At 40.1% G+C, this 14,972-nt stretch overlaps 1 protein-coding gene across 1 annotated transcript in view; it reads right to left on the reverse strand.

Annotated features, from left to right (window-relative positions):
- Window positions 1-14,972, reverse strand: part of ADAMTSL3 (ADAMTS like 3) — a 598,021-nt gene that overhangs the window by 168,678 nt on the left and 414,371 nt on the right. The window contains exons 17-18 of the mRNA XM_007945172.1: window positions 12,769-12,961; window positions 12,478-12,657 (exon numbers count right to left, since the gene is read on the reverse strand). Coding sequence (XP_007943363.1) covers window positions 12,478-12,657; window positions 12,769-12,961 — 373 coding nt within the window. The remainder of the gene's footprint in view (window positions 1-12,477; window positions 12,658-12,768; window positions 12,962-14,972) is intronic.

Consider the following 14,972-nt stretch of genomic DNA (forward strand, 5'->3'; position numbering starts at 1 on the left):
TGGGCAATCTACTTCCACAGTGATAATCCCTTGGAAACCCAAGGAGGGGTCACTATGTGTTGGATCTGACTCGATGGTACTGTGCTACAAGTAGATACATAAATAGACATGCAAGCCAAACAATATACATTTGACACAGGGTATTTCCACATATGTATTTTTATGTGCTGCATATATATCTACGAATATAGTACAGCTAATCCTCGGAAGGAAGATGGGGCACTCTACTTCCATAGTGATACTGCCTCGGAAACCCAAGGAGGGGTCACTATGAGTTGGGTCCGACACTACAGCACATAACAACAACAATGGGGCAAAGTTTTGAAAACTTCTTAGCCGTAACCAAAAACTTGAAGGAATGAATTGCTTCTCCTAGAGGTTCAGGATCATAGTCTCAGAGGACATCATGGTCAACGGGCATAACATTGTCCACAAAGGTAATGTTCTAAATTGCACTTTGGTGAGTAGTGACTGGGGTCTTTAAAGCTTGTGAGCAGCCATCGAAGGTGGAACTATTGGTCTCTTCCCATTTGGAACAAAGAAAAGTGAAGAAAATCATAGATAAAGCTCAGAAGGCAGGAAGTAATAGGAAAGACAGACAAATGGAAACAGTAAACACAGGGAGAAAGTGGGACTCAGTGTCATGAAACATAATGTGTATGAATTGTTGAATGGAAAACAAATTTGCTTTGTAAACTTTCACCCAAATTGCAATAAAAAGTTTTAAAAAAGAAAGAAAATCAAAGACACATGGAACCAATTAGTCCAAAGGACTAATGGACCACACAAACCTCAGCCTCCATTATCCTGAGACCAGAACTAGACAGTGCTGGGCTACCACTACCAACCACTCTGCAAGGGATCACAGTAGAAGGTCCTGAATAAAGCAGGAGAAAAATGTAGAACAAAACTCAAAATCATTAAAAAGACCAGGTTACTGGTCTGATAGAGACTGAAGGAACTCCCACGTCTATAGCCCTTAGTCACCTTTCAAGCCTTGAACTTAACTGATGCGTATGGCTCAACTTTCAGCCAAAAAAAAAAAAAAAAAAACCTCACTGCTGTCAAGTCAGATCCAACTCATAGCAACCCCTCCTTGGGTTTCCAAGGCAGTATCTCTACAGAAGTAGATCGCTCAATCTTCCTTCCAACGAGTGCTTGGTGGGTTTGAACTGCCAGCCTTATGATTAGCAGTCAAATACCTTAGGCACTACGCTACCAGAGCTCCCAGACAAATAATAGAGAGGCCTATAAGGTGAACAATAACATCAGGGGAATACACACTCCTTAGAACAATCAACCATAAAAGATCAAAAGGCAGTATTTGCCCAGAGATAAACCTCAGGAGGCTGGCGGTTCAAATCCACCAGCCACTCCTCGGAAGGAAGATGGGGCAATCTACTTCCGTAGTGATACTGCCTCAGAAACCCAAGGAGGGGTCGCTATGAGTAGGGTCCGACTCGACGGCAAACAACAACAACAACAACAAACCTCAGGGGGGAGGAAGGTGTAAGAAAGATGGAAGTATGGAAACAGGAAACACAGGGAGGAAGTGGGATGAGTGCTATTACATTGTGGGGATTGCAATCAGTTTCATGAAACAAAATGTATGTACATTGTTGGATGGAAAACTAATTTGCTCTGTAAACTTTCACTCAAATAATAATAAAATTTTTTAAAAAGGAAATGATGCATTACATTTGTCAAATCTGTTGCAAAATACTTCGTTAAAGGGTTAAAGTCAATGACACCTTTTTGAGGACTAGGGTGCTTGACCCAAGCCATGAAGTTTTCAATTGCCTCATGTTGTTGTTGTTGTTATGTGCCGTCAAGTTGGCCCCGACTCATAGCGACCCCTCCTTGGGTTTCCAAGGCAGTATCACTACAGAAGTAGATTGCCCCATCTTTTTTCTGAGGAGTGGCTGGTGGGTTTGAACCACCAGCCTTCTGGTTAGCAGTCAAGTGCCTTAGGCACTATGCTACCAGAGGTCCTAATTGCCTCATATACATGTGAAAAAAGAACAATGAATATGGAAGACCGAAGAAGAATGGATGCTTTTTTTTTCATTATGGTGTTGGCAAAGAATATTGAATATACCATGGACTACAGGAACAAGCACATCTATCTTTAAAGAAGTACAACCAGAATGCTCCTTAGAAGAGAGGATGGTGAGACTTTGAACATGTTATCAGGATGGATCAGCTCCTGGAGAAGGACTTGCTTGGTAAAGCAGTGTCAGGAAAAAAGAGAAAGATCTTCAATGAAATGGACTGACACATTGACTGAAACAATGGGCTCAAACACTGCAAAGACTGTAGGAGTGGCACAGGACTGGGCAGTGTTTCATTTGTTGTACGTGGGGTCGCTATAGTCAGAACCCACTCCATGGCATTTAACAACAAACAAAATGTTATTGTTGAAAAGTTCAATGCCAGTATGATTTTACTTCTCCTCTGGTAGCATAGTGGCTAAGGCACTTGACTGCTCACCAGAGGGCTGGCGGTTCAAACCCATCAGCCACTCCTCGGAAGGAAGGTTGGGCAATCCTACTTCCGTAGTGATACTGCCTCGGAAACCCAAGGAGGGGTCGCTATGAGTCAGGGCTGACTCGACGGCACATAACAACAACATAAGAGACTTGGCCCTTTTGCCTGGATTCATATATAACTCTTTTTTTTTTTTTTTTTGTAATTGAAAACACAGTAGTTTTAATAGACCATGTTTTGAAATCGACCATTCCTGGTCCATTTTCTCAGGTACATGGTGTGTCCTTTCAAAACGGTGATTTGAGTCTTCTTTATAATTTTGTTCTGTTACATAGTTTGCTTTTCTTTTCTCCCAGGACACTAATTATATACATTTATTAGATTTTTTTTCCCTGACTTTTGTATCTATCATTTTTATCTGAATCCTTTTTATTTCTCTTGGATTCTTTTTCAATTCTTTCCATTTTAATTCCTTTGTTGTACTTTCTGTGTGTCTAGTCATTCTTGCATTTCTTCTAGTGTAGTCTATATTCCCGAACTTCTTTTAAAATTAATTTTATAATTCTTTCCTGAACTCTGTCAGTTATCTGATACAGACTCTCCTGATATTTATTCTTCTTATTTCTTTGCTTTTCTGTTTCTCATTTAGGTTTCTATTGCTTTCTTCGTTTCTTTAGCTTATTTTTTTAATAGTGTTATAATTGCATCTGTTTTGAAGCCAAATTTGTGTTATGTTGTTATGTTATTGATACTTTTATCCCATGTATATGTATGTATATGTCTGTGTATATATGTATACACACACACACACACATATATACTTTTAAGAAAGGTAAGTGTAAGATGGTGGTAGTGCTTTTATTAGCTTTTTATGCAATTGTAAATATTATTTTTGCTGACTGCCTCATTAAACTGTGAGCTCATTGAGGGCTGTATTTGTTGTCTCTGATTCCTGGTATTTGGGGTAACCAACATAGCAGGCTCAGTAAAAGTTGTTGATTGAAAAACAGAGGATGCTGGGATGTAGCAAAGGTATTTAATTTCACTCAAGAAGTATTTACCAAGCACCAAGTGGAATACAGACACATGAAGATATGGTCCTTGCTCTCTGGAAAACAGTCAAAAAAATAATGTATATTAAGGGTGTGCATGTGTGCATGTTATGTGATAGATAAGAGTAAATGGTCCGATTGACTCTAAAAAGACACTATCATTTTAACACAAATGTAGTTATCTACATAGTGATTAGCAATACCATAATTATCAGAATAGACCTCGAGAGCTGTAATATTCTTTTATACAGATAGAGAATGCCTGAACAAAGATTTAATGTAGCTCATTTGGATAAAAGACTCTGGATCAAGGCAAAACTAACTCTGTAGGATAAATGATCAATAGAATGGATCCAGATGTCATATACCAGCCAAATACCAGTCAAAAACACAAAAAATGTTCTTAGAGAGGCCCATCAAGCTTCTTGGACTTTGTAAAATAAATAAATAAGAGTCTAGAGACTGAAACTTCCTGAGAGCATTTTCACCCTAGGTACCATCAAGCTAATGCTGCCTCATCTACAAGACTGTGTTGCTTGAGTGTATATGTGTTTGTATGCCCCTTTAAATTCTGTTGTGTGCTTCTAAATATTTCATGATAGGTTCTTAGGAAAGAGCCCTGACAATAACATTTACCAATTCTTGTGTTGTAAACATTCTCATCATGGGTGATTTCAAGGGACTAATATAATGTCATTGGCCACGGAATGGGGAAGAGATGTACCCAGCTGGTTCGCACAAGCTGGTATTAACTGACTCCAACACACTCCTGCTTTCATGAATCATGATTAATAAACTTACTGAAAACTGGAATTTCATATTTGAAAATCCATGTATCCTTGACATATTTTGAGCTGCTCTTTGTAAAATTTCTCCTTTATAGACATTTTCTCCTCTATTTAACATGTGGATTTAAAAAAAAAAAAAAAAAACTTTAAGAATTGGAAGATACAAGTAACTTAATAGGAGCTCTGGTGGTGTAGTGGTTAAAGCATTTGGCTGCTAACCAAAAGGTTGGTGATTCAAACCCACCAGCTGTTCCATGGAAGAAAGATGAGTCAGTCTGCTTCCATAAAGATTTACAGCCTTGGAAATCCAATGGGGATCACTATGAGTCAGAACTGACTCAATGGCAGTGAGTTGAGAAGTAACTGAATACAGGAGATAAAGAAGTCATAGGTAATGAAAGTGTTGGAAGCATGGTTACTGCTTAGACAGAGAGTGAGGTGGAGAGCTGGTTGAGGGCAAGGTGAAGAGGTTGTCCCATTGCTCTCCCATGAAGAAAGCTAAGACCTATATCTTAGATAGAGAGGTGGAGATGGTACTGGAGAGAGCAAGGGAAAGACTCTTTCTGGAGACAAGTGTCATCCTTAAAAGTTAGAAAAGAGATCAGAAATAGAATCAATTAGAAAGGAAAAATGCAGAGATGGAAATCAGAGCATTTAATATTGAGCTTTTTGGAAATTTGGAAGTCAAACGAATAGAAAAGATGTAGTTAGGTAAGTTGTTAGCTGCCTCCGACTCATAGCAACCTCATGCACAATGAAACAAAATGCTTCCTGGTCCTGGGCATCTCCATGACTGGTTGCAGATAGGACCACTGTGATCCATAGGGTTTTCCTAGGCTGATTTTTGGAAGCCAATCACCAGGCCTTTCTTTCTAGTCTATCTTAGTCTGAAATTACCACTGAAACCTGTTCAACACCATAGAACACACAAGCCTCTGCTCATAGATAAGTGGTGGCTGGGCATGAGGTGTGTTGGTTAAACTGGGGTCCCCCACATTGAAGGTGAGAATTCTAACACTGAACCATCAATGACTCTAGCTGAATAGCTATGAACAATAAAAGACACCAAGAAACACCATGAAGGAGAAAGATGAAAGCAAACAAAATAATCAAATGTTTCATCGAAATGTAAAGAACAAAGAATGAAGAAAGGCCACTGGATTTCAGGCAAAGGATGAGACCATAAAACAGGCTGCAGGAGATACGCACATCACAGAGATCCACCACTGGGGGATACTGTCCCATATATGAGTGAATGCTTCCTTCTTATAACTTGAAAAGCCATGTAAGAACTAAAGGTCCTTTCTTTTCACCTAAGACTTGTTTCAGATCTAAGGAATCAAGGAAAGCTAATGAGCCAGTGAATGAACAAACCTCAAACATGCCATGAATAGAGCTAGTGTTGGAAAAGGGGACCATTCTAGCTGCAGGCTGGGAGGCCTGGGCCAGTGAAGGATGGAAATTCTGGCATGACTCTCTAATCATTCTGTGTCCAAGGTTAGAGGACAGAACCATAAAATGGACAGCTGCCCCCAAGTGAGCCATCCCATGGCAGAGGGACCAGTCTGTCAGGAAGCTTTAGGGAAGAGTGGCAATTTGGTGTCAGAGTCTCCACCAAAACAAAGCAACTCTGAAATTTCAACTAACAAGAGAGAAGCTGAATCTAATAGCAACCCAAATAGCTGTGCAGCATGTTCTGATCCTGAGTCTGAACACCAGCTTTTGGTTTCCAAGGTTGAGGCTGACTGCTTTCCTAGGTACATGTGTGCATACCTGCTCTTCTTGCCAGGTGAGGATTTCCTGGAGATGTGCTCCTGGTTGGCAGTTGAAGGGTGTCATGACTGAGCTTAGGCTGACCTCTTGGAGTGTACCTGCACTTGCTCTTTGACTAATGAATGGTTGCCTTGAGAACTGAACTGCCTCAGGTCCAACCCACTGTACCTGGGTAAGCTTCTCTTTCTTCTCCTTCCTCTTGTTTCTCCCAGCAAAAACTCTTTCCAATAATAATTTGTCTCTCCTATGTTTGCAGGCCTGAGTTTTTCTAAAGATCACCACTTCAACACCACATTGCATTTCCTCTGATTTTACAGACTTTTTTTTTTTTCCCCCTTTAGGAGAAAGTCTATTTAATAAATATATTTTGTAAACATTTTATCTACTTCACCATACATATCTTACTTTTATGCAGCTTTGCACAATAAGTTCCATCCAGGAAAAGCCACATTTTTCTATAAAGACTCTTGAGGAAGAATATTTACCTGCTCAGAACTGTGTAGGGGCTCAAGAGCCTGTCAGAGGTCTCATGGCCACTGGTCTTAAAAAGACTAGATGGGAAGACCATACGGATACTCAAAAAGTAGCTACACGTTGAAATACAATAAAAATTAGGTCATCATGAATTCGAGCTGGGAAATGCTATATTATTTTAGGGAGTGGAAGACTTCACAGGAGTTCTGGTGATATAGTGCCTAAGGCTTTTGACTGCTAACCAGAAGTCTGGTAGTTCAAACCCACCAGCCACTCCTCAGAAGACTGGACAACCTATTTCCATAAGATACTGCCACAGAAATCCAAGGAGGGGTCGCTATGAGCCGAATCGATTCGACGGCAGTGAGTTTGTTTTTTTTGGTTTCAGAAGACTTCACAGTGGAGGGAAGCACAGAGCTGGACCCAGGATTTGAGAGCAACAAGAGCAAAACTACAAAGGCAAGCATGACTAGACATGACAAACGGTGTCACATTGGTAATACATAATGAGCCAACTGCAAATTCAGTTATTCACTGAGGAGAACAATGGTGTAACCACCAGTATCCTTTAAAAGGCCAATGGATCAAAACTGGAGATCCTGGATAGAGAGGGAGGAAAAATGTGGAAAAAAATCCAAAAACATGATAATGACCAGAATTACTGGTCAGATGGACTCTGGTGGGACCCCCAATACTATGGCCCTGGGATACACTTCAGGCCTGGAATAAAACTCACTCCCAGGGGCTGGCTCTTAGCCAAATGGTAAGTAAGACATACACACAGACTGCTCAACTCAGGGTGACGCACCCACAAATTCTATGGAGATGCATCCCGTGGAGCAATCGACCACGGGGAACCAGAGGGGCAACATTCACACAGAAGAAATGCAGGACACACAGAAGTGCATAACCATGAGGAGAATGGGGCAAGGGAGTGGTTACTGGGCAGGGAGAGGAGAAGAGTGAGTTAGGGTTGGGGATGGTAATTGGGGAGTGAAACCAAATGTACACAAAATGTTGAATGTAAAACAAACTCTGCTCTGTAACTTGCACAATAAAAAATAAATAAAATATTTGTCTAAAAAAATAAGTAAATAAAAATAAAGTGTAAGGACCTTGAAAATAAATAAATAAATAAAATAAAAGGCCAATGGGAAGTGTTTGCTCCAGGAGAGGGCAGGAAACTGTGAAGGGGATGTTTGTTCTCAGAAAAAAAAAGGAAAACAGAGAAGCAGAATGGGGTATTTTGTTGATGTTGGTAGTTTTCATAAAGTTGGCTCTGATTCATGGTGATCATATGTATAAAAGAATGAAACATTGCCCAGTCCTGCACCATCTTCATGATCATTGGTATGTTCAAGTCCATTGTTATGACAACTGTGTATTTTGAGTGCCTTCCAACCTAGGAGATTCATCTCCTTGTGATATATGGGACAATATTTTGTTGTGATCCATAGGTTTTCATTAGCTACTTTACAGAGAAGATAGCCAGGCCTTTCTTCCTAGTCTGTCTCAGTCTAGAGGCACTGCTGAAATCTGTTCACCATGGGTGACCCTGCTGGTATTTGAAATACTGGTAACATAGTTTCCATCATCATAGCAACAAGTAAATCACCATAGTACAACAAACTGACAGACAATGGTGGTGGTTTGGGGATACTGTAGAACATGGCAACGGTTTTAAGTGCATCCTCACTACATCCAGAAACAAGGTGCATGGTTTCTCTGTACCGGCTGCCACTCCCTGCCTTTACTTTTTCCCCACCTCTTCTCCTTGGGTTAGAGCAGCACATGCTCAAAAAAGTCATTACCCAGAGCCATCCCTACTTGGAGGTATTTAAATACTCTCAAACCAGAGTGCATTACCACCACCTGGGGATCTTGTTGGAATACAGATTCAGAGTCCTTAGGTTTGGGATTGGATCTGAGATTTTTCCTTTCTTTCAAGCTCCCAGGTGATGCCCATGTGCCTAGTCCCTGGGCCACGCTTACTGTAGCAAGAAGATAAAGCATTCACAATGCTGAGTTCTCCCCACAAACGTATGACCCTTCCCTCCTTGTAGTTCAGTCCCTATCATCATGGAGAGAGTAACTAGATCCTTTCTCTCCTCTATAGTAGGTAAGACCTCACTCTCATGGCTTAGTATGGTGACTGGAATAAATATTCCCTACCCACTCTCCTACCCAGTCCTCCCAGGTGCATCCTTTCTAACTTTTCTTTTGCTCATCTATTCCTATTCTGATAGATCACAATGAATGCTTCTGCTTTAGGGCTTCAGTTCCATGTGCCCATAAACCAAACTCCAAACTGATTGCCACCAAGTCAATTCCAACTCATAGTGACCCCCACTGGGATCCCAAGGCTGTAAATCTTTACCGAAGTAGACTGCCTCATCTTTCCTCCATGGAGTGGCTGGTGGGTTTGAACCATGGACCTTTTGGTTAGCAGTCAAACACCTTACCCACTACATCGGAGGAGAAATAAAGCAAACCAACTTTTTTACACAAAGCTCTCTAGAGCAGACCTCTACCTGTTCTTCTCCATCCCTAGCCTAAGTAGGTTGTTTCACCTGGGGTAGTTCAGTTAATTTTAGGCACTGAATGCAGGAGGAGATGGCTCTCTTGTCTCTCATATCACTGACCTTACAGGGAGAGACTCTTGGCCATCTATATTTGCTCTTATGAGTTTGGACGGAGGAAGTGGGACATGGTTGCTGGGTCCTGGTGCTACTACTGCTCTGCACACCCTGGAGAGACTGGCTTATCTTGCTTCTTGAGCATTTTCTGAGGATTTTGGACAACATTTAAGTAGATCTTTAGTGGCCTGGATAAGGACCTCTGGTGGCATAGTGCCTAAGGCATTTGACTGCTAACCAAAAGGTTGGCAGTTCAAACCCACCATCCACTTCATGGAAGGAAGACTGGGAAATCTACTTCCATAAAGATTTGCCATCTCAGAAACTCAAAGGAGGTCACTATGAGTTGGAATCGACTCGATGGCAGTGAGTTTGGTTTTCTGTTTTAGTGCCCTGGAAGAGAAACATGACCTTCAACATGTCGGTCAAGACAAGTTTAAAATATTAGCACTTAATTGAGCTAGAGAGTTTTGATGACTAATTTTATTTGTCAACTTGGCTAGACTATAGTTCCTAATGGTCTGGCCAAACTTAGTTTAGCAGCTATTCCATAATATAATCTAATATAATGTAATCACCTCCCATCATGTGATGTAATCATTCAGTCAGTTGAAAAGACAGTTTTATTAGGGAGTGTTGGGCCTCCAAATTTTAATAGCTATTTTGGCAGAACTTACTCCCTTTCTGTCCACTCTGCACACTTTCCATTGCCTGACCTATAGATCTTGGGATGCAGGTCTGCAGAAGTCCCTAGTCTGTCACCTGACCTACAGATTTTGGACTTGCCAGCTCCAACTGTGTGAGCCAATCCTTTGAAGTAAATCTATCTATCTCTCAATCTATCCATCTGTCCATCCATTTATCTGTCTCATTGGTTCTATTTCTTTAGAGAACATAAAGATAGCAGAAAACATATAAAGGAAACAGGAAAAATATAAAGCTGAGGAATTCATAGGCAGAGAGAGGTACTATCAGTCCAACCTATGGGCAGAAGAATGTTGACATTCTCCCTAGAGGATGGAAAGGGCCCACTCTGCTAAGTATTTACATATCTAATATTACCTGTTATCCTCACAACAGCCATCATGTTTAGAGAAAGGCAAATGGGAGATCTGAAAGGTTGAGTATATTGAGAAAAGACGCATAGCTTGTAGGCATTAGAGCTAAGATCACTGCATGGGTCTAATTGACTCAAAGCCCTTGCTCTTATATGTAGGACATGAATGTATACACATTGTATACTAATTTGTGTCACATCATCTCAGGTTTGAACCCTAGCTCTGCCTGTGGGCAAGTTATTTAATCTGAATGAACCTGTTTTTTTACCTATAAAAATGGAGAAAACATCTGCTTGCCAGGGTTGTTGTGAAGTTGAGGCTGTGCCTAGCACTGAACTTAACACTGAAGGAATTCAAGAATGACACTTACTTCCCCATCTTATTTCTTGAGATTATTTCTGATGTCCAGACTGCCCCCTCCCTTCAGAAGATAAACAACTGGTAGCAGTGACTGGAGGTTGAAGGACACTGATAACTTACCTCAACTGTCTCAGTCTGTAGATTTTAAGGATGCAGCAAGACTAGAGCAAAAGACTGGGATAAGTATAGTGAAAATAAAGGTGAGGAAAAAGAGAGCACCATCAGTCAAAAGAAGGCCTTGAAAGCTATTCTGAGGAACATTAATTTGATTTTGCAGGCCATAAGACCTATTTATGTTGATTCTCTGGTAAAAGTCTCACCTTCCATGAAGGAGACCAAGGTTCGAATACTGGCCAATGAACCTCATGCAGAGCCACCTTCCATCTGTCAGTAGAGGCTTGTGCGTAGCTCTGATACTGAACAGGTTTTAGTGGGGCTTCCAGACTAAGTCTAGGAAGAAAGGTCTGGTTATCTGCTTTCAAAAATCAGCCAGTGGATACCCTGTGGATCACAATGGTCCAGTCCACAACCACTTGTGGGGATGGTGCAGAACTGGGCTGAGTTTTGTTCTATTGTGCAAAGGGTTTCCATGTGTCAGAGCCTGACTCAATGGTAGCTAGCAAAAACAACAAAACCTACTGGAGATTCTGAGCAAGCAGAGGATTTGATGGAAACTATAAAGAGAATACTATGGGTGTTAGATGGTTTGCAGATATAAGAGTGATACAGAGGCAGGTAGGTCAGGGGGGAAGTATAATATAATACAGAAAACCCTTAAGTGGAATACAGCAAAAAGGAATCAATTCATACTTTGCCAGCTATGGGAAGGTACACAACTTATTTAAGCTATTTGGATTTAATATTCCCCACTTGAAAAATTAGTCATCATCATTGTATTGTGTCAAGGACTGATATGATGTACTAGAATTCAAGTTATTGCAATAATTCAAGCTTGAGATGATAAAGGGTTAAATAACAGGGCTATCAATAGAATAGAGAAGAAGTAAAGGTATGGAAAGGTGTTGTGAAAGTTGGAATAACAGGGCTTAATTCAATATGAAGGGATATAAGGAAGAGAGAAATAAAACCAATATTGCGTCTATCCTAGGATACTATGATTCTGATAGTTCCAAAATATAGGGAAATGATGAGGATGGGTTTGGGGAGAAAGATGATGAGTACTGTTTTCAATAATCTCAAGTATTATGGATTAAACTGAGTCCTCTCAAAATATGTGCTGCAATCCAAACCCCTATAACTATGGATGTAATCTAATCTAATCTAATACAATGTAATCACCTTCCATAATGCAATATAATGTGATGTTATCAATCAATTTAAGTCATACCAATATAGGGTGGATCCTAAAGTTGATCACTTCTGAGTAATTTATAAAGAGCAGTATAGATACAGAGATACATGTACACATATTGAAGAAGGCAGATGCAATGTCAGAATTGTCTACAAACCAAAGAATCTTAGAACACACAAGCCTACTGACAAGGAAGGAGTCAACATGCCTAAGACTCTGATTTGTACTTTCAGCTTTTAGGACTGTGAGAAAATAAATTTAGGTTCTGAAAGCCACCATTTGTGGTGTTCCTGTTACAGCAGCACTAGGAAACTAAAACATCATGTAAAAACTGAAAACAAACCTTTTGTGCAGGGCCTGGACTAAGGCACCTGCAGGAACCTGTAAGTGAGGGCTTCCTCAAAGCTTGCACCCTTGGTGTTTTACTCCCCTTACCCCCCATCCTGGTCCCAGTTCTTATCTTGTGGAGGAAATATTTAGAAGCCAAAGCAAAAGAGAGTCAGAAAAGAAGACTGTAAAGTTCAGAATGTCCCATACCTGTGACCAGTCTCCCAAGGAGAAATGTGGAGGACAATCTGTTCTAGCACAAGACTTATGAGACGATGCCTTGGGCCCTTGGCACAATTCATCTGAGAGATTCAGAAAGCTGCCATCTGTCAACAGCTGCCGGCAGGTGACTCTTCGATTCTGAGTTCCCCCACCACATGTCCTGGAACACTGAGGAGACAGGAAGAGGTGAGTCAATGAGTCCCGTGTGCCCTAGTCTGTGTGAGGGTAGTGGAGTGTTCTTCACTATCCGAGTGTGCCAGGCTGGCCTGTCTACTATACCTGCTGCCATTCTTCAATGTGCCAGCCAGGAGGGCAATCAAACTGATTGCATGCTTGCAAGGCATGGGGCTTTTCAGCTCTGCATTCCTCAGGAGGGGCAAGGGATTCCCCAGGGTGCAGGCAGTGCACGTCTCGGGTCTGGATTCCAACACCACAGGTAGCTGAGCAGGGCCCCCAGGAGCCTGTATGCCACCTACACCAAAAAATAAGTGGGAAAGTTGAATTATCCAATGGGATTATGCATGAAATCAGAGCATGAACAATTCCAAGTTCTTTTGACTTCCAGAATTCACATTCTGTATAAAGATCCTGAGGTCTCTGGGTAGTACACAAGATTAGTGCGCTCCATTGCTAACTGGATGGTTAGAGGTTTGAGTCCACCCAGAGGCACCTTAGGAGCTCTGGTGGCATAATGCCTAAGGCATTTGGCTGCTAACCAGAAGGCTGAGGGTTCAAACCCACCAGCCACTCCTTGGAAGGAAGGTTGGGCAATCTACTTTCGTAGTGATACCACATCTGAAACCCAAGGAGGGGTCACTAGGAGTCAGATCTGACTCGAAGGCAGTGAGTTAGGTTTTTTTTTTTTGTTTAGAGGCACCTTGGAAGAAAGGCCTGGGGATCTATTTCTGAAAAATCAGTCATTGAAAACCCTATGAACAAAGTTCCACTCTGACACACATGATCATGAGGATGGCACAGGGCAGGGCAGTGTTTTGTTCCATTGTACATACGGTCTCTATGAATTGGAACAGACTCAATGGCACCTAAAAAAACAACAATTGACACACATGGGGTCATCATAAATTGGATCGACTCAACAGCAACTGGTTCTTATTTGGTGTATAAAGATCCTAGAACTACAAAGTTTCCAGCAGCACATGCAATTAAAATATAGAAATATAATGTTTAAAATAAGAAATATCAGGAAAGTGTTTAAAAATCTTACCCATTTGGGAAGTTCCAGAGTAAAATGAAGTGGTTTCTACTAGGTTAGTCCTACCACCATATATCAACAATAAAATTTCGATTTTGTTTTGAATAGAACCCCAAGGCAATGATGATTTATATAGGTGTCAAAAGAAATTTTAAATACTTAAAAGCACACTTCAGGAAATCTTATGGGCACCTGGATTCATTATTTGGAATGTCCCTAAGAAAATTCTTTTATGTTAAGATTGGATTTACAACACATATATAGTGTGATTAATTTCCAATAAGATCTTGGAAAAATCAGGTTTTCTCATGAAGCATCTGTAAAAATAGAAAATTTGGGCAGCTGCTTTTGATACATATTTCCAAGTTGCCTTCAAGGAAGATTTACCAAGCATATACTTCCACCAGAAACATGAGAGCACCTAATTTCCCACACCCATACTACTACTGGAGAATATTATTTAAAAAAATCTTTGCACATCTGATAGGTGAGAAATTGTACATTATGCTTATCTTAATTTGTAAATTTTTAATTAGAGAGCATGTATTTTTAACTAGTTACTATAGAGATATATCATGAGAAAATAATTTTTAAATGCTTAAGATGTATATAAAAGGATGGTTATTCCAGGGTAGATTTACAATAAGAAAAAAAAAATTACAAAATGAGAAGAGACAACCTAAATCTTTAAAAATAAGGTACAAAATAAATTAACCATCCATTTATATAAGCTAATGCTAGAAATCATTAAAATAATAAAGAAGGTGTGTGATTATTTACATAGGCATACAATCATGATATATTTTTATTAGAAAAGAAAAAGCAGATGATAAAATAGCTTGTGGAGTATAATCATGTTTTGTGTATTTATTAATGCATCCAGAAAAAAAGTATGGATATATACATCAAAATGATCTGTAAGTGATGAGATTTTATTATTACTGGGTTTTCTTCTGATTTTTCTTATAATAAGCATTCATTATCAGAAAAAAATTAGTTCTTTGAAAAAAATTAATGCTTATCTAAAAATGATTTTCAATTTTCCTCATTTCCAACTTTTATAATACATGTTTTAATTGTGTAAATACATAAAAAAATAGAAAATGTACTAACAAACATATATTTACTTAAAAAAACCCAAACTCACTGCCATCGATTCGAATCCGACTCATACCAGCCTCTCCTTGGGTTTCTGAGGTGGTATCACTACAGAAGTAGATTGCCCAAGCTTTCTTCCAAGGAGTAGCTGGTGGGTTTGAACCACCATCCT

Source organism: Orycteropus afer, unplaced genomic scaffold (genome assembly GCF_000298275.1).
Source record: "Orycteropus afer afer isolate SDZICR_OR568_19922 unplaced genomic scaffold, OryAfe1.0 scaffold00132, whole genome shotgun sequence".
Lineage (NCBI taxonomy): Eukaryota > Metazoa > Chordata > Mammalia > Tubulidentata > Orycteropodidae > Orycteropus > Orycteropus afer.